The 20,830-nt window shown below is 32.9% G+C and overlaps 2 protein-coding genes across 2 annotated transcripts; both read left to right on the forward strand.

Annotated features, from left to right (window-relative positions):
* The first annotated feature begins 2,938 nt into the window (after positions 1 to 2,938).
* Positions 2,939 to 3,581, forward strand: LOC108820959 (60S ribosomal protein L26-1). The gene has a single exon (XM_018594005.2). It carries the CDS (start codon positions 3,010 to 3,012, stop codon positions 3,448 to 3,450), a length of 441 nt encoding a protein of 146 aa, XP_018449507.1. The 5' UTR covers positions 2,939 to 3,009; the 3' UTR covers positions 3,451 to 3,581.
* Positions 3,582 to 8,506: 4,925 nt separating this feature from the next.
* LOC108840806 (zinc finger protein AZF1) lies at positions 8,507 to 9,584 on the forward strand. Its single transcript, XM_018613626.2, has one exon. It carries the CDS (start codon positions 8,647 to 8,649, stop codon positions 9,349 to 9,351), a length of 705 nt encoding a protein of 234 aa, XP_018469128.2. The 5' UTR covers positions 8,507 to 8,646; the 3' UTR covers positions 9,352 to 9,584.
* The last annotated feature ends 11,246 nt before the right edge of the window (positions 9,585 to 20,830 follow it).

Consider the following 20,830-nt stretch of genomic DNA (forward strand, 5'->3'; position numbering starts at 1 on the left):
AGTCTCTTTCGTACTATTCAATTAGCTGCTATGAAAGCGTGGATTGTTGTTTTCTGTAAAAAAATGTGTCAAACAATATACACTGCTTATAAAATTTTGGACTGATAATTTATAAATAAAATTCTTTGTACCTATTGATCAATAAGAAATAACTCGAGACCATAAGCAAACTTCCCTTTTGTTACATGCTTCCCAAAAGTAAACCACTCTAACAAAAAATTCATTATTATTAAAACTTTTTTCTAAGATCATCAAAATCAAAAAAGAAGCAACCATTGTGTAAACTTGAAAACTTTTTCAAGCCTTAGACAATTATTTATAGTCACAAATACTTCATATATTATAAAGTTTCTTCTTTTGTATTTAAGTGATTTTCCCTTTTAGATGTTTTTTTTGAAAAGAACCCTTTTAGATGTTTTATTATTTGTTATTCATTGACTTTAAATTTATTTTCCTTTTTAATAATTTAGTTTTCCATTTTCTTGTATAAATGATACTTTTAAAATAACAAATTAAATTTATAACAAAAATGGTAAATTAACTTAAAATAATTATATTAACAAACAAAAAAATCTAACTTTTTTTGTTATACCTAAAAATAAATATTTATTTTGCTAATATTAATATTTTCTTTTTATTTTACTTTTTAAGTTTAAGCTATATATGTAAATTAATTTCTCTTAAAAATATTTTTTGGAAATTAAAAATCAATAAATTATGTTGCTGATTTGTCGTTATACGATTTGTTAATTTAACTATTTTGATTTTCCATTTTTCTATAACATTTACCATTTATTTAAGTAGGTTGTCAAATGTTAATATTTGTTTGGTTAGTTTATGTTATAGATATTATCAATTTCGTTTTAATTTTTTTTGGAAATATTAATATTTTTTAAAATAACAAATTATAATGATGATTTGTCATATTTTAATTGGACGCTTTAAATCCTATGTGGACGTCTTCAATGGCTTATAGACTCAACTTTTTTTTATCAAAACATGTTATATATTCATTCATGTTAATATGACATTTTTATATTCATGTTATATATTCCTTTTTTGTTAATTTAACTATTTTCTTTTATTTCCATTTTTCTATATCAGTTACCATTTATTTTTTTTTTTTTTTTTGTCATCTCAGTTACCATTTATTAAAGTAAGTTGTCAAATTTTAATATTTTGTTATATATTCATGTTAATATGAAATTTTTATATTCATGTTATATATTCCTTTTTTTTGTTAACTTAACTATTTTCTTTTTATTTTCCATTTTTATATAGTATAGATTTATTAAAGTAAGTTGTCAAATTTTAATATTTATTTTTCTTAGTTTATGTTATATATATAATATTAATTTCGTTTTTAAAAAAAACTTTTTTGGAAATATTAACATTTTTAAAAATAATAAATTAAAAATCTGATTTGTCATATTTCAATCGATCGTTTAAAATCCTATGTGGACGCTCTCAATGGCTTATAGCCTCAACTTTTATATAGTATAGATTTTCTTTGTAGAAAACAAGTACTTGTTATTTCGAGTACTTGTCCAAAATATGTTACTTTCAAATTATTTGCCTTGTTCGATTATTTAATATTTATGAATTATTTGGATATATTTCCAAGTTTCTAAGAATTACTTGATATATAATATTCTTTCAGAGAAGACTATGAAATTTTGTTTTGTTTATTCACTTTGTAAAAATATGAGAGTTATTTCAAATAACATATATTTGCACCTAATATAAAAAAGGAATACAATATATATATTTCGATATGAAAGCACTGTTTACTTTTTTACAATGTAGAAATATCAATTTAAGACTTTGGTTTTTATGGTTTAGTTATCATTTTTTTAGTTGCAAAACAAGTAACAAATAATATCAAGGCACGTTGTTAACTTTTTGTGATACTTATATTACTTGCTATGTACTTGCAAATAGCAAAACTCAACGATTTGATATTTGATTTGGCAACGACGAGTACTTAAAAAACAAAAAGAGTACGGGTTAAGTAACGGGTATAAGGCAAGTAACGAATATCCGTGCCTAATCTTAGAAAGCTGTGTGTTGTTCGTGTCTCTTCTTCAGTTGTTCCCACTGGACAAATCTCTAAAGTTGCATAATATAACCAAATTATCTGAATTGGATAACATAAAACTAGCCAATTAAAACATGATGGATACCAATTACAACAGTGGATTCGTTTTGTTCTCATTTTGTACTTTTTTCAAGCTAAGTTTACTTTATTAACTTAAAAACAGATACAAGCACTTAGATGCGTTTTGTTGTAATTTGTCCCCTTAAATTTACATCTAAAAGCGTCCCCAACTTACATTTATATTTTTCTTGTTAGATAGAATTATTCTGTTGTGGAAGTAAATTTTACTCCAAATTATACTTAGATAATAATAGAGTTTTTCTAATTTTGAAGAAAAATAGAGGAGAACTTCAAAATAGAGGAGAATAGCATTTTTAATTCTATATTGAAAAAAGAAATAAAAATGTTCATTTATATTTTTCCTTAGAATGATTTTTATTATATATGCAGAGTCAAATCCAGTTATATAATAGAACTTATCTATTTTATAAGAAATTATAGAGGTGGGTTTGAGATGAACTAAGTTAATAAGAATCTAAAATAAAAAATACCTCATATTTGAGGTTGACTTGAACCATGCGCATATATGTATGTTCTGAACTTACGCTAACATATTTGAGTTACGTGCTTCCAACTAAAATTTAAATGTGTTTTATGGACGTTTATGATTGCCTGCTGCTACACAAAAATATGGTCACATGTGTGATTTATATTGGCAGGCCCATTATGAAACAAAAGTGAAATTATATACAAGCCCAAGCCCAAGCCCATTTAAAACAAAGCCCTAATTTTCGAGAAAACCTAGTTTGGTACAGACTATATAATCTTTACTAACACACCATCGTCCACTTCCTCGCCCCCATAAAACCCTAGAAAGAGAGCTTCTCCATTCCCCAAACCCGGCGGCGAAGATGAAGTACAACCCAAGAGTCACCTCCTCCCGCAGGAAGAACCGTAAGGCTCATTTCACCGCATCATCGAGCGAGAGGCGCGTCATCATGAGCTCACCTCTCTCCACCGACCTCCGCGCCAAGTACAACGTCAGATCCATGCCTATCCGCAAGGACGACGAGGTTCAGATCGTTCGCGGTACCTACAAGGGACGTGAGGGAAAGGTTGTCCAGGTGTACCGTCGCAAGTGGGTGATTCACATCGAGAGGATCACGAGGGAGAAGGTGAACGGAACCACCGTGAATGTCGGAGTTCAGCCGTCGAAAGTGGTGATTACGAAGCTCCGTCTCGATAAGGACAGGAAGTCGCTTTTGGAGAGGAAGGCCAAGGGACGTGCTGCCGCGGATAAGGACAAGGGTACTAAGTTCACTGCTGAGGATGTTATGCAGAACGTTGATTAAAACAAAGAGTTGATTTGAGTAAGGTGTTTTGTCTTTTAAGTTTAAATCATAAGCAAGTACTTTTGTGTTTTAAATTTTGTTTTGTCGGACATGAGTACGTTTCATTTCAATTTGGATTATGAGTTTGACTCTTTAGCCCTTATCTATGGTGATGCTTTTTATATGAATGTTTGCCTCGTCCTAGGGATTGCGCTAGAGATTTAGTGAATAAGTGATGCGTATTTAGCGAAGTGCTTATACTACGAATAACTGAATTGATTCGCGTCGTGTGTTTGTGGTTTAGTCTTTAAATCAGTTTCCATTTCCGTGATTGTGGACTTGTTGCAATAAGCATAGTTGTGCGATTTATATTCATCATTTCTATCTAGAAATGCATCATTTATCCATTGAAACTATGATGACTATGATCCGCCATGATTTTCTGTTAAGAAAAACCCAATGCCGACAACCAATCAAGTTCATTTCTTGGATTCTATTCTGCTTCAAACCGTTTGTTCTTAACGATAAAATTGTTTCATGTACTGGTGTTACGTAAGAGGATTACCTCACTCATTAAACTCTAAAAAGATAGACCCAAACTCTTGTGCCAAAAAAAAAGACCCAAACTCAAGGCTCATAAATGGGCTAGTAGAAAAAAGGGTAGTGACCATTGTAAAAAAAGGTCATTGGTACTATATGCTGTTGGTTATTGGTCTCCCATAAGATTGTCTTTATCGATGGATGACCTCATGCTGGAGTAGGGTTCCAAGCTTAGCATTACTGATCACCTTAGCTTTCATACCCTTCAATTGATCAACTGCAACAATAACAGTGACAAACGCTGGGCATCGCATGGAATTCCAACTCTTGCCGTAAATGTAACATCAAAAATCAGCTCATCGTATAATTATAAATTTTATCTTACTCCTTGTCCGTAAAAGAACAAACTTACTGCGAGTCACAAAGTGAGAAACAGCAACCTGCATCAGCCGAGGAGATTAAAAGACAGTCGTTGGCTACAAGTTACATGTACTCCTCTCTCTGTCATGACAAGCCACAAAGTAATGCACGCGCGGGAGCACGACATCGCTTCGACGTTGGCGAATAGTTCTGGTCACTTGCTCATGGTGATCAGAGACCTGGAGATATCAGTAAGGGTTTTGAGAAAATAGAGTAGTTGCAGAGAGAAATGAAAGACAATCCAGATGCTAGAAGGAAATATCTGGATGTAAACGTGCGACTCAATTGGATATAACAACGGGTTTCATGGTGTAGCTGGTCATCACGTCAGTCTAACACATTGAACTCCATCGGCAATACAAATTAGAAGTTACGAATAGATAGTACTTATTTTTTCTCCCTTTCGAAAATGAAATTGTTTGAATAGAAGTTATGCATCATTTCTTTAGAAGTAATTCTTTCTTGTAAAGAATCTGTTTTCGATACTAAAGGTGGGTTCGGCATTCTACCCAATAGACTTGAACCTTTTTTTTATACGACTGATCGATTCGATCAGACATTCGCCATTCAAGTTCAACTTTTTGACAACACTAAAAGACTATTGATGATTAGACTGATGATAAAATATAATTTTGGGTAGTGAACAGTGATTTAATTGATGACAAAGAAAAAAAATACTTCGTTCAGTTTTTTTTTTTTAAGTTCATTCATTTTATGATGAGTCGTGGTCTTACAAACTTTACCGCAAATCTGGACGAATTTTTTTCTTCATACAAATGTGTAAAAGACGTTTAAACCCGGGAGAAACCATATTATTTTCTGAAAATAAAATTTTATATAACAGTATACATTTCAAACCTCGTGAGCCCATCAGGCTTTTGGCAAGATAAATAGTTGAAAATACACCTCAGCAGAGAAATGCAAGAGCATACAGTGTCAAAAAATAATTAAATCATATATATATATAAGCAATTATATTCAAATTTGTGCTATGGCATAAAACATAATTTAAATCATTTTTGATAATTTTACAGTAATCTTTGAAATAACATAATTAAATAACCTCAATTTGATTTCCTATAGTGAACACATTGTAAATATATCTCACTCACTTGCTCCCTAGACCTTTTTAAATTTCTGGTGTAGAAGTTTAAACTAATTATTAATCAAACCGATAATACAGAACAAATGCATGAAAAATGTAGATCTAACTATTTAAACTAATTACTGAATCATCTTTTTATATTAAATATCCAAAAGTAAAGATGTTAAATAAATATCTAAAAATACAGATTTTTATATTTAATAGATATGTATTATTATTGATTATATGTTAATTATTATCAACAGCAAAAAAAAACTAACTATAAATATATTTCTCATGCTGTCTTTCAAAAAAAAAATATAAATATATTTCTCTATCTATAAAAGTATTATATGTTTTAATTGTGAAGATATACACTTTAGAAAATACAAAATAACATTCATATGTAAGAAAAGTCCAAAATATTAATATATCCTTTTACGTGAACCAGTTCTATCCTATTTTTCTTATGGCATCGGCCAACACATTCTCGCAACATATATAACTTATGTGTTATAGCTGCTTTTACAAAATATATTAATGTAAGAGGCCAACCATTGAGTTTAACTACTGTCTATACTATATAATATATATTACTGTATAGTATAGTTTGTCACATGTATTTTATCTTCTCTCTTCGTCCTTACGCATACACAATAATTTTTTTAATAGAGTAATTGTCTGATCCATCTTGTTTTCCTGTAGTATGACTATATTTTTTATTGTTGGATCTCTTATGAATATTCAGCTAAATGACACAATATTTTAAACCTTTTGATTGTAGAAAAAATAACAAACTTACAAGCAAACATATTTAACAAGAAAAAGAGAGAGAGAAAGAATGAAAGTGGATTTTGTTCAAAAAAAAGAAGAAAGAATGAAAGTGGGTTAGTTTCAAAAAAAAAAGAATGAAGTGGGTGATCACAACCAATGTAGTAGCCTGAGACTTAAGAAAGTCTTGTACCGTCTTTTTTAAGTCTCCACCAAATACACATCCACTTCCACCATATGTAACAAACCACGTGTCCCAACTAGTGAATATCAACCAATGAAAAGACGACAGCTCAGATATGACCCAACGCCACACATGACAAGTGAAAAGATTCGTTAACCTGACCAATGGCCCAAGCCTTTAAACCAACTCCGAAGTTATTGGCAACTCAAAAACTTCATCAACAGCACATGTCACATTTAAGCCTTCCTCATTTTAAATAAGTAACACTATAGATTTGTTAAAGTTACTATTATAGAATCATGACCAGCTTTGAAATTTAAGAAGTTACTAGATTAGGACCCGCCCTAAAGGGCGGAAATTGATTTGTCAAATTTCAATTAATAATATATGGTATATATAATATGTGTACATAATATTATATATATTTTGTGTAACATTTATATATATACATATTAGACATATATATAACATTTTATTAAATATATATAGAATTTAATAGTGTTATAATTTGTGTTGTACTTGTTATTAGTTTGTATTTAATCTTCTTTTATTTTTAGTATAATAATTTGCCTTGTCACATCTTTTACCTTTTAACTTATACACATAGTTATGCTTTTTTTCAAAAAAAAAACTTATACATATAGTCTCGTAAAATGTAATATATAAAAAACATATTTAAAAATTCTACTAACCATATGCCACCATTATTTGGTTGTTTGAACAAAAAAAATCATGTTCTTGCATAACTGTGTATGTTGTGATATGATGTAGGTGAAGAGTAAATATATGGAAGTAAAATTAGTGATACGAACATGAGCCTATGTTGGTCTATGCCACAATTATTTGGTTTTTGGAAGATCAATGAGCATAAGCATACACGGTCTTTGTATGCTTACGTTGTAAATGAGTCGGACGTTGTAAATGAGTCGGATATTTTTTCTCTTATGTCTGGAATGATATGGAACTCGTTGATTTAAGAGTGGTTCAGTTTTATATGATCTAATTATATTAAGAGATTAACCAAAATTATTATAAAAATGTTACTGGTTAGGTTTAACTAATCTATGTTGGTTAAAATTTGGTTTAATTTAAGTTGGTAGGTTGCATTGTATAGGAGGTATGATATATTCTAGCAACAACTATAAAAGAGTCCAAAATTTAAATGAGAACTTCAAATAGTAGATAATCCCTAAATTAATAGATTAGATAAATATTTTAGTGTAATTAGAAAATAATAATTAAAAATTATAAATTCTATACATACTACTTTTAAAAAAAAATCGAGGGTAAAAACAGATGAAAACAAAATTTGTGTCGAAAACTAACAACTAACACCATAAGAAATATATAAAGCATTTATTGTGATCTATAAAGTCAGTTCTTTTTTTTTTGACAAAAGGTTTTATAAAGTCAGTTCTTATTGTGATCATCTAATTATAAGAACGATCCAACACAAAAAATAACGATCCAATACAAAGGTATTATTAGCATGTAAATTATGTGTGGTATTATAATATGTTAGTGTTACTAAATATTATCATTTGAAATCTGTGTTTGTCTTTTTCTTTGTTTGATACAAATTTTGCTGGATAAATTGAATTAGATGATCAGATCATGATTTGGACTGCTACCTATCGCCAAAATTAGCACAGCTTTGATAAGTACTTTAGTATTCCATCTTTGAGAATGTGTTGCTTTTTTCGACTTTTCAATAAAGTTTGATGTTAGACTCTAATACATTTATAGTTACAAGATAATTCCCCACCGCACATCATTTTAAAATAGGCATTCGTAGATTACACATTATAATATAATAAGCAGGTGCTATTGAAAAGATGTTATTTTCTAGGTCTTTGATGTAACTAATTAATTTGGAGTTTCATGTACTTGTATGTTTAGCTCGATCTAACATGGTTATAGATTTCAGTTTTTTTTTTGTATTTTTTCTTGTATGTAGGGAATATAATTAGTTCAATTATAAATAAATTGTATTATAGATAAAAATAGGATGAGGTATTAATGGATATGGAGAAGAAGCATCACTTGATCACTTAGAGCCCACGTTCCCACTCTTAATCACCCAAAAATTATAACAAAGACGTGCTCTCACATCTCATCTCACTCCCTCACCAGCTCACTCACTCTCTCTATCCTCTTTTTTATCTTTCTTTCTATAAAACAATTCTCTCTCAATCATCAATTAATCAAAGGCGATCATATGGCTCTCGACACTCTCAATTCTCCGACCTCCACCACCACCACCACCACCACCACCACCACCGCTCCCTCTCCATTCCTAACCGAGCCGGAGAATCTTGAGTCGTGGACCAAAAGAAAACGTACAAAACGACACCGTATAGATGATCAAGCCAATCCTCCCTCCGAAGAAGAGTATCTTGCTCTTTGCCTCCTCATGCTTGCTCGTGGCTCCTCCGATGATAATCATCACTCTTCTCATCCTCCTCTTCCTCCTCCTCCACCGTCTGATCATCATCATCGAGACTACAAGTGCTCAGTCTGTGGCAAATCTTTCCCGTCTTACCAAGCGTTAGGTGGACACAAAACCAGTCACCGGAAACCGGTTAGTAATAATAATAATATTATTAACCACGACGGTAATAGTAACAGTGGTAACGGTTCCATTACTAATAACGGAAACATTAGTAACGGTTTGATTGGTCGAAGTGGAAAGACTCATAAGTGCTCCATCTGTTTCAAGTCGTTTCCATCTGGTCAAGCCTTGGGCGGTCACAAACGGTGTCATTACGACGGTGGTAACGGTAATAGCTACGTTAACGGTAACGGTAGTAACAGTCACGGGTTTGACCTGAACTTACCGGCCGATCAAGTATTTGAAGTTTCTTGCGATGAGACACTTGGGAAAAGTCAACTCTCCGGCGAAGAAACAAGGTCGCCGTTGTGAATTATTTTTATTTTTTACTGATCAGCTAGCTAGTTATCGATCATTAGCTGCTGAGTCTGTAATGAAAATGATTGGAGTGGACTTTGGATTATTTTTATTTTCTTTTTTTTTACGTAGACAAAAAGAAAAAAAAATTGTTTATAGAAAGTAAAAAAAACGAGAAATATTGAATTTATATTTTACTATTATTGGAAATAATAATAAGAAGAAGGAAAAAAAACTGATTAATGTTATTTCTGCTTCTTGGAAATTTCCTTATGTAATTCTCTCATTTACTACTTCCGCAAGCAAAGGAGCCAGTTCTATGAATCTGACTGTCACTCCCAGCTTGAAGTGACCTGTTCACTATGATTAGCAACTTAACTGAAATTATTTAACTAATCAATTCTTGTTTAGAAATAACATGTTTTTGATAGGAGAAATTAGTATTAGTTTTGGCTATGTTAGTATTAATTATTGAAGTAGCGATAGATAGGTTAGTAGCACCTAACGAAGCTAATCCTTAAGTGTCTTGTCGTCTTTGATCACTATTATCCATTTTATTGGTTGGCAGACACACTTCCCTCCACGCTTTCAACATTTTTTTTATGAAGCTGTATTATTTCATTTTCATGAGTGTAAAGAGTATTAATTTTCATAGTTTGTTGCGGAAAAATATCCTACACGTCAAAATCGTTCCCAAGTTCTTTTGTGCTCCGAAGAAAATGTAAGTATTAGGTATTCTCTGAATTAAATGCCCATATATACATACACGTTTTTTTTAACACTTGAAAATGATTTTCTTAAATATATCTTGCATAATCGAAAGTATCCAGTAACTACATTACACAATAGCGAATTTAGACACAGTTGGTAAAGGGTTCACAGCTGTGAGTTCCGTCACCTAGGTTCGAATCCCGGCTACTGGGGAATTAACATTTCGGCATCGCCAGGGACAGAGGACCGACATGTGGCAACACATGACTAGTCTGGACCACTTATGTGGGGCCAGGATACCTCTGTATAATTCAAAAAAAAAATAGCGAATTTAGACACTTGTAGTTGTATCTCAATTCCGACACACAACCCCTTTTTTTTTTGAATGAACACACAACCCCTTTATATGAAACCAACCTTAGATTTTCAAAAAAAAACACGACTCGATATATACCCATTTTAGTTATAATCGGGGGTTGTCATGGAAAACATTATTAATCATGAAAACATTGTCATATCAGCAATTTTATCAGCACCTTTGCCAATAAAGAAAGAAAGAATTTCACCTGTTTTCGTGGGTAGATTGTATTTTTTTTTTTTTTTTTTGAAACTCCGTGGGTAGATTGTATAATTCGTAATAATAATGAGGCCTTACAACTTGTACAAGTGTGTTAATAGAAAGGTCTTACAAATGTGTTAAAGTCCTAAAGCAGTCGTATGATCCCAATTAGTTTTGCAGTGATGCACCACGAAAGGCTCATTGTTAGGACCATACGAAATCTGTAATAGAGCCTATAGTTGTCCTATCTAATAGCTGAGAAAAGTTAGCCCAATAGTGTTAGTTTCAAATCAGAAACTTAGCGTAAAATATATTATGGAACAAAGGAAGCAAAAAAGATTATGAGTATTTGCACTCTACTAGACACAAACAAAATCTCATAATTAGGTGGATACACATTTCAGGTTTGCTTAGGTTTTGTCAACATTTCTATGATCAATATACCCTTATTTCTTATCTGATCATACTTACTGAGAAAAATTAGCCAAATAGTATTAATTTCAAATCAGAAACTTAGCGTGAGATATATTATGGAACAAATGAAGCAAAAAATATTATGAATATTTGCACTCTACTAGACACAAACAAAATCTCATAATTAGGTAGATACACATTTCAGGTTTGCTTAGGTTTTGTCGACATTTCTATGACCAATATACTCTTATTTCTTATCTGATCATAACCTAATGTTTGCATGTAGCCCAAATATTTTTTAGATTCTATTTCTGATAAACCAAATTCACACGAAAGCTTCTATGTTAGACAAGTTGAATTATTCTATTATTTTAAAAATGTTTCCCTTAATATTAAATTTCTCGAATTTTGAAAGGTTTTTCCAGTTCCTCTTTTATATTCCACTGTATGTCTCTTCATCCATTTATATCCTAAATACTTCACTAATTTCACGACTCCTTTCCTCCAAATCCATTCGGTCGCGTTTAGTTTCCAAACGGATCCCAGCGGCAGTGAAACGCCTCACAATCCCTGCATTTCCCTAGACTATGCTGAGAAGATTAAATATATAGATGATTTCCTTGGCGTATCATTGGGTCATGTTAACATGTTCCCCCACCTAATTCTCCTCAACCCACTACTCCTGTCAGCAGGAGCAACCCAATGAGCGGTAGTCCTCCTGTTGATGTGTAACATTATCCAAAATGCCATGCGTTTTTCTAATTACGATACACTACCAACTAGCAATATAAGTCTACCCAACAAACTGCAACACCATTTTTGCTTTCGAAGGTTTAGCAATGTTATTCACCGACGATTGTGAGGCTGACATTAAAAGAAAATGTTACATATATATCATACGTAAAACACTGTTACAGGATAGCATAACGTTATGACGAACGTTGTGTCTGTCAAATCTTTTTTTGCACTTTACATAGTGTTTTATATGTGATCTGTTAATTAGTTCTTTCGATAACGATTTATTAGTTGTGCGTATAACTTATGATAACATACAATAATTATTGTTAGCATTATTAAAAATTAAAAAAAATATATAAAAATATTTTAAAGCTTTTATATATCAACTCCTTTTTACAAAATAACCAAAACCTAAACATAAACCAAAACTAAACCTAAACTAAATCTAAAGCTAAAGCTCAGCTGTCATTCTTACGCAACACCGAGCGTTCTTCTTCTTCTCCTCCTCCACTTCTTGTGAATTACTTGGGCAACTCTATTTTAATACAAAACAGTTAGATTAGTTGGGTTCTATTGCATTTGATGATAAGATACCTTCAAATTCATGTCAATTTCTTCAAACATACTGTCTCTTTGCAGCTGCAACAATACATCAAAACTTGTCTCAGATTAGTTGTCTCAGATTACTTTTATTTAAACGTGTATTTTTAAAAGCCATTGTTATTGAACTTATCATTTGAAAAACGTACTTTAAGTCGTAGATTTTAGAGTTCTTCAAATATATACAGTGTTTGAACAAAAAAAATTTAGTTATAAAAATAAAAATACAAAACTCGGAGTTTTAGATAAGATTCTAAAATGGTTTAACAAAAATCATACAAATTCATCTAAAAGCATCTAAAACACACATTAAAAATCAAATTGCTCTAAGTCACTTCAAATTGCATATTGAATACACCATTCTAAATTCTTATTACTTAAACATGTCTCAGAGTTGATAATCTGGATGAAGTTATTTCTTTTTTAGCCAAATCACTTTATTATTGGACACCCAAGTAAAAAATGAACTAGCAAAGTCAGTTGCTAGCTTCACAAACCAAATTCCATCATAGAAATAATATAGTCAACAAAATATATAAAATAAAACATATTATTGGTTTGAGAAATTAGGACTCATACCAAAGAACTTTAGCGTATTTAGCAATCTAACAAAATTCACTATTTCGTAACTGTACACAATCATATATGACTCTGCTACCCCTATAATACAACAACCCATTTTGCTCGAAAATATACACAAAATCTTGAAACTGGATACGTGAAGATTTTATTTTCTGTTATAAGGGGGGTGTATTCAACTGAGAGTTTCACGTGATTTGTATTAAAATGACAAATCCACTGTTATTCAAACATGAATTTTAAAAACTCATTTAAAATCCACTTGTATTGAACTTGACATTTCGTAAAGTACTCTGAAATCCACTGTTATTGAAAATATTTTAAGTTGTGGGATTTTAAAGTTTTGAGGTGATTTTAGGGTGTTTGGGTGGAGTTTCTTAGTTAAAAAAAAATAAAATTCAAATCTCATTGTTTTAGGTGATATTCTAGAGTAGTTTAACAAAAATCACTTAAATCTCTGCAACTTATTAAAATCATCTAAAACTCCATTAAAAACCAAATCACATCAAATGCTAAATTGAATATATCCCCCTAATATTTTAAACTTTCATCTCTCTTTCACAAGACGTGAAGAAAACTAGAACATAGACTGCCTGTCAAATTAAAATCCCAATGGAAAAATAAAAACAAAAACAAGAAGAAGAAGAAGAAACAGAGCACGAAGAAAGAGAAGAACAGACAGCCATGGAAGAATCAGAAAAAGTTTTTCTTCTACGTAATTATAATTCTCATTTCTTATATTTAATCATATAATTTCAATTGCTAACTAACAAATATATCATTACAGTAACAAAAGTCAAAGATCTGACAAACCCATCATCAGCCTCATCATCTTCATCATGGGAAACCAGAGAGGAAGTAAATGATCTCTGTGTACAAATCTCCAGCAACGATGAAGGAGAAGAAGAAGAAGAGAATTCTCCAATACGAGAAGTAGCACTTATATTTATCTCATCTCTACTATTCTCTTTATTTTCTTTCCTTGTCAATTCTCCAACCTGCCTTATCCCAAGAATTTTTTTTTATTGCGATATTTTGCAAGATCTTTCTTTTCCTAAGTAACTCAGAAATTAAATTGGAATAAGTTTCTTTATTGTTGTCTTCAAATTTACATAAAAGTAGAATTGAAACTTTCTATATTAGTTGATTTGTTTAGGTAAATTTTTCTAGGAGAGATGAGTTTTATCAATCTACAAAATTTGTCTTTTAATTGGATTGACCTTTGAGGTACTCCCACCAAATCTCTATCTTTGAGTTGATTGGGAGTGTAGTTTTTCTTCATGTGTTCAGTTCTTCATGTGTCTTCAACTGATGATGCGGCAGCGAACGACACATTTGGTAGTCTCCTGGCTGTGGGTGATAACCATAAATTCTTAATGCCCTCAAACGACGGCGAAATTACAGTTGCAATTAAACACTTGTTAACAACATGGAGTGATTCTCTAGTTGTAATAAAATGCAATAATTATTTTCTGTGTAATGTTTAGATAACTAAATTTATTACCAGTTCGGAAAATTGTTAACCGTAAACTCTATTCAATGGATAGTCACAAAAATTATTGTACCATAACAATGAATTCTGGATAACTGAAAATCTGGTTTTTCATTACCGTTAACAAGCTATCAAATAAGTTACATATCCAACCACAAATTTAACAAGCACTCTTACATCATGGACTGTAAAGGTATAATAATTTAGAGCTAATATTTTTATAGGCATATCCATTAATTATGTTAGCCATCCAAAACATATGGTAACTATTCACAAAGAAAATTGGACATTTAATAATTGATATATATATATTTCTTCTCCATCTATCAAATCTTGGATTTAATGAAATTGTCTATTTGGTTGAGGGTCTAATTGTGTATCGTATTCTAGTATCAATTATGATCAATGGTTTAAGGTCTAAGCTGTTATTACTGTGTTTAGTGTATTGGTTTAGAGCTTAGAGTTTAGAGCTTAGGCTCTAGGGTTTATTATTTAGTTATGGTTTATGACTTGGTTAGGGTTTAGGGTTTACGATTTTGGGTTTAACGTTTAAGATTTAGCGTTTAAGGTTTAGAGTTTAGGATTTAGGGTTTATTATTTGGTTAGGGTTTATGATTTGGTTAGGGTTTAGGGTTTACGATTGTGTACAGTTAGGAAATAGAAAATTTTTGGATGACTAAGTTTAGTACCAGTTCGTAAAATTGTTAACCGTAAACTCTATTCAATGGATAGTTAGAAAAATTATTGTACCATAACAATGAATTATAGACAATTGAAAGTTCGGTTTCTCATTACCATTAATAAACTATCAAACAAGTTACACATCCAACTATAAAATTAACAAGCAATCTTACATCATGGACTATAACGGTATAATAATTTATAGCTAATTTTTTTATTGACCTATCCATTAATTATGTTAGCCATCCAAAAAATATGGTAACTATGCACAAATAAAATTGGACATTTAATAATTAACTTATATTTCTTCTCTATCTATCAAATCTTACATTTAATAAAATTGTCTACACGGTTTATGATCTAATTGTGTATCATATTCTAGTATCAACTATGATCAATGATTTAAGGTTTGGGATGTTATTACTATGTTTAGTATATTGGTTTAGGATTTATGTTTAGAGCTTAGGATCTAGGTTATATATTTGGTTAAGATTTATGATTTGGTTAGGGTTTATGGTTTATGATTTTGGGTTTAACGTTTAAAGTTCAAGTTTAGAGTTTAGGGTTTATTATTTGGTTAAGGTTTATGATTTGCTAGGGTTTAGGGTTTGAGATTTTGGATTTAGAGTTTAAGATTTAGGGTTTAGAATAGATGATCTGGTAAGTATATAGAGTTTGAAGATTTTGGATTTAGGGTTTAGTTTTATAACTTTGAAGCATAAGTTATTTTAAATAGCTAACTAACAATTTTATTTGACGTTAAGTTAGTAACCGTTTTAAAAATTTAACCTTACAATTTTCATGTTAACAAACCAAATATTTCCCTGGTTTTTGTATCCAAAAAACATTGTTAATTTCAGAATTATGTGGATGAAAAACCTCTTGAAAATAGCACTGTGCCTTTTTCGTTAAACGAGACAAATTAACCATATCTTCACCATATCTTTGGCAATCTTAGCATATCGAAATAAATTCATGTTGCCAGCTAGTAAACCTACATCTTTACTCTCATAAAGCTGAGTCAGACAATGTAAAAGGTCATTAACGTCTTTTAATTTTGCCAACCAAATCCACATAATCTTATGTTTCACTGTATTTGGCATTCACCTAATTTCCCTATCTTCCATTGTTTTTCAACAAATTATCCCTTTTAAATATTTGATTGAAAAAAATAATCTTAGATTTTTTTTTTTTCATTCTCTGTTTTACAATCTTTCTAAGGTTCTCCGCATTTTGAGAATTTTTTTTCTTACATATTTTCTAAAAATAATCAGATTTAGTTATATTTATATGTTTTTGTGATTTTCCATAAATATTTTACTAATTTCTTATATAATTTTCTTTTGTGACAAAAAATAAAAAAGAAAAAATCCATACGATATGTTTTTTTACTAAAAATTTTCTATCTTGTTATATTAATTAAATTGACTAACAGAATTTTGTGATTAAAATTTATACATTTTAGGTTGTATTATGGTATTGGCCTTTATTATGTATTTTATCTAATTTTAATTTTTAATTTTTAACCTTTTTCTAATTTATAATAAGAAATTATTAGGGTGGAAATACTCTAAATGTATAAAATTATTTATAGTTAATACCAATATTTTATTAAAAATATACAATAAATTTGAAATTACTATTTAATTTATTTTGTTAAAATATAATTATGATCTGTTGATATACATTATGTCAAACAATTTATTTAATATTTAATATATTTTATTAAAATATAATCATGATCTATTAATAAACGTTATGTCCAAAAATATTTGTTCCCTTTATTTAATAATCACTTATTGTTCTTTTTAAATAAATGTATCTAATTTTATTTAAACATTAACGACTATGTTATTATAAAAACTGTTGTAATACTAACTTTGATTTTCTAGCCCTATAATGGTGGTGAGTTTTTTTGGGTTAGTAGTACTTTGTTTGTGTAGTAGAATAATGAGAAAGCTTATCATATTCCATAGCCAATAGTTCCATATATTTACAAAGTTTAGACCTAATAAATAAACCGTCATAAGAATAATAGAAAACTAACAATTCCTAATCTAACTAGGAAAATGTAAATACAATAGTAATATGGAAACATGAAGTTGCCGACTCTCTCTCCTCTTTCTAGGGCGCCTACTTCTATCAATCTTCATGGGTCGGGTTATTGATCGTCCACCATATGATTTATAACACTCCCCTTTGGACGCCATAACCGTTCATGGTTTGTAATATGCTTAATGTTGCCTAATTAAAACCTACCAATGGAAAATCCAAAACACAATGTGGTAAAAAGGGAAACCAAAGATTGGAAAAAGAGTGCAACACACATTACTCCCCCTGATGAATGCATCTCTAAAGATCTTTCAGTCTACGTATTCCAAGCTGATGTATAAGCTTCTTCCACGTCGCAGTAGGTAAAGACTTAGTGAACAGGTCGGCTGAATTGTCACTGGATCGGACCTGAACCACTTGGAAGACACCATCCTTTTGCAACTCGTGGGTTGAAAAGAATTTGGGCAGGATATGTTTCGTCATGTCCCCTTTGATGTAGCCATCCTTGAGCTGAGTATTGCAGGCTGCATTGTCCTCATAAATCACGGTTGGATCCTTATCATCTGTCATCCCACAATATGATCTTATATGTTGAGTCATCGACCTTAACCAGACACACTCTCGGCTGGCCTCATGTATAGCCAATATTTCCGAGTGATTAGAATATGTGGCTATGAGTGTCTGTTTCATTGAACGCCAGGATATGGGTGTTCCACCATGTGTAAACACATAGACCTATCTGAGATCTAGAATTGTGTGGATCCGAAAGGTATCCAGCATCAGCAAATCCAAACCATCTTTGTTTTCGTTGGTATAAAATAGAACCAAATCTTTCGTTCCTTGTAGGTAACGAAGAACATGTTTTATCCTGTTCCAGTGCCTTAGGGTCGGACAGGAGCTAAACCTAGACAATAGGTTCTCGGCAAAAGCAATATCAGGCCGTGTGTGAGTTGCTAAATACATCAATGCTCCTATGGCACTGAGATATGGCACTTGGGGACCAAGGATATCCTCACCGTCCTCTTTAAGACGAAATGGATCCGTATCTAGGCTAAGGGACCTCACGACCATAGGGCTAGAATGTGGGTGTGAGTCGGCCATATTAAATCTCTTGAGTACTTTTTCTTTATATTCCATTTGATGCACAAGGATCCCATTATTTATGTACTCTAGCCTAGCCTTCGGTCAGCGTGGGGGGAATCAGTGGGGACAGGTTCCATCCTTTTCACTCTTGGCCAGAGACTCAAGAAAGCAAAAGAATGCTGTAAAAAGATTAATAGGGAAGGGTTTGGGAACATCCAACAGAGAACTAAAACTGCCTTGGAGGACTTGGAGAGGATTCAAGCTGCGCTACTCTCTGCTCCTTCTGAAGCCTTAGCGGTTGAAGAATCAGCAGCGAGGGACATCTGGTCTTTCTTTGCTTCTGCTCAAGAGAGTTTCTTTAAACTCAAGTCTAGAATCCGTTGGTTGAGGGAGGGTGACTCTAATACCAGGTTCTTTCATCGCGTAGTCCTTGCAAACCAGTCCTGGAATGCTATTCGTTATCTCAGGGACTCTTCTGGCTTGAGAATCTACGATCAGCAGCAGATTAAGGGCATGACAGTGGCATATTTTAAGCAATTGCTTGGTTCGGAATGTAGGGGTATTGTGCCATTTTCTGTCGATCGGATCAAGGAGATTCATCCCTTCAGATGCTCTACGCTATTGGCCTCTGATCTCATTTGTATCCCAACTGATGAGGAAATAAAAGCAGCTTTCTTCTCAATGCCCAAATGCAAGGCGCCTGGCCCCGATGGTTTTCCTGCTGAATTTTTCTTGGATGCTTGGGAAGTGGTGGGGGAGGATTCTATTCAGGCTATCAAAGAATTCTTTACAGCTGGGAGAATGCTTCGTAAGTTCAATGCTACTACCGTGGCCCTTTTACCCAAGATCACAGGTGCTGACGAGTTGTCTAAGTTCAGGCCGGTATCTTGTTGCTCTACGGTTTACAAGGTGATAGCGAGGCTTTTGAAGCAGCGGCTGCAGTTGTTTGTTTCTGAGGCAGTCCAGTTGAATCAGGTGGGCTTTATAAAAGGCCGGCTTCTTTGTGAGAACGTTCTGCTGGCGTCTGAACTAGTTACCGGTTTTCATAAACGAGGTCCTACTACTAGAGGTTGTCTCCAAATCGACTTGGTCAAAGCTTACGACAACATCAACTGGGAATTTATGCTCAACGTTCTGATCGCTTTTGGTCTACCAGAGGCATTTGTTAACTGGATTAAAGAATGCATCACTACACCTTCATTCAGTATTGCCTTCAACGCCTTCAACGGAGAGCTCCTTGATTGTTTTCCGGGAAAAAAGGGTTTGAGGCAGGGGGATCCTATTTCTTCACTCTTATGTGTCATAGCGATGGATATTTTCTCGAAGCTGTTGGATAAAGGCGCCATAGACGACGCTTTTGGTGTTCACCCGCTTGGAGACGCTCCTCTCATCACCCACATCAGCTTTGCAGATGATGTGCTCATCTTCTTTGATGGTACAGATCGTTCTCTTCAAGGGATTCTCTCCATTCTGGAGGTGTTCAATAAAGGATCAGGGTTAGGGATTAACAAAGCTAAGACTGCGGTTTTCTTTGACGGTGGCGACCTCTCAAGGAACAGAGCTTCTGCGGTATTTCATGGTATCTCGCAAGGTTCCTTTCCTATTCGCTACTTAGGAGTGCCCTTGACAACGAAGAAGCTGCGAAAACAGGACTATCAACCTCTTTTGGATAAAATCCACGCCAGGTTCTCTTCATGGACTGTTAAGCACCTATCCTTTGCCGGTCGATTGCAACTCCTAAAGTCAGTGATATACTCTACTATATCCTTCTGGGCCTCTATTTTCCTCCTCCCCAACAGATGCCTCAAGGCTTTGGAGCAAATGTGTAATGCATTCCTATGGAAAGGAGTTCCTTCGGGAGCTAGAGGTGCCAAAGTTGCTTGGGATATTGTCTGTTCCTCAACTAGAGCTGGAGGTCTTGGACGTAGACGCCTGGGAAATTGGAATAAGATTATGGGTCTCAAACTGATTTGGCTCCTGATTACCTCCTCGGGCTCGTTGTGGGTCTCCTGGACTCGTCGTAACCTTATTGGCACTGAGAACTTCTGGAATATTAATGCTTCTCATTCGGGAAGCTGGATATGGAAGTCCATATGCAAGCTTCGATCTTTGGCTCGGCCTTTTGTAGTCTGCGAGATTGGCTCCGGTATCACAGCAAACTTCTGGTACGAAAACTGGACATCATTGGGTCCTCTAATTCATCTCACAGGAGAGACAGGGCCAAGACTCACAGGTCTTCCCGAAACAGCAGTGGTCCGTGATGCTCTGGTTGGAAATCGGTGGTGGATAAGCTCTTCTAGGTCTAGAAACCCTACAATCTGTCTTCTTAAGAACTGTCTGTCTGATCATCATGACATTGTGTCTTCAGAAGCTGATGACTGCTTTCTCTGGAAAGTAGGCGACAGACCCCCGGTTGCTGGTTTCTCTTCTTCTCTTATGTGGCAACATTTATATGATCAGGAACCTGAAGTGAACTGGCATAAATCTATCTGGTTTAAGGGAAGGATTCCGAAGCATGCTTTCATCTCTTGGTTGATTGCTCTGAACAGACTTACCACAAGGGACAGGATGAGGCAATGGGGCGT

The sequence above is a fragment of the Raphanus sativus genome, chromosome 2, assembly GCF_000801105.2.
Source record: "Raphanus sativus cultivar WK10039 chromosome 2, ASM80110v3, whole genome shotgun sequence".
Taxonomy (NCBI): Eukaryota; Viridiplantae; Streptophyta; class Magnoliopsida; order Brassicales; family Brassicaceae; genus Raphanus; species Raphanus sativus.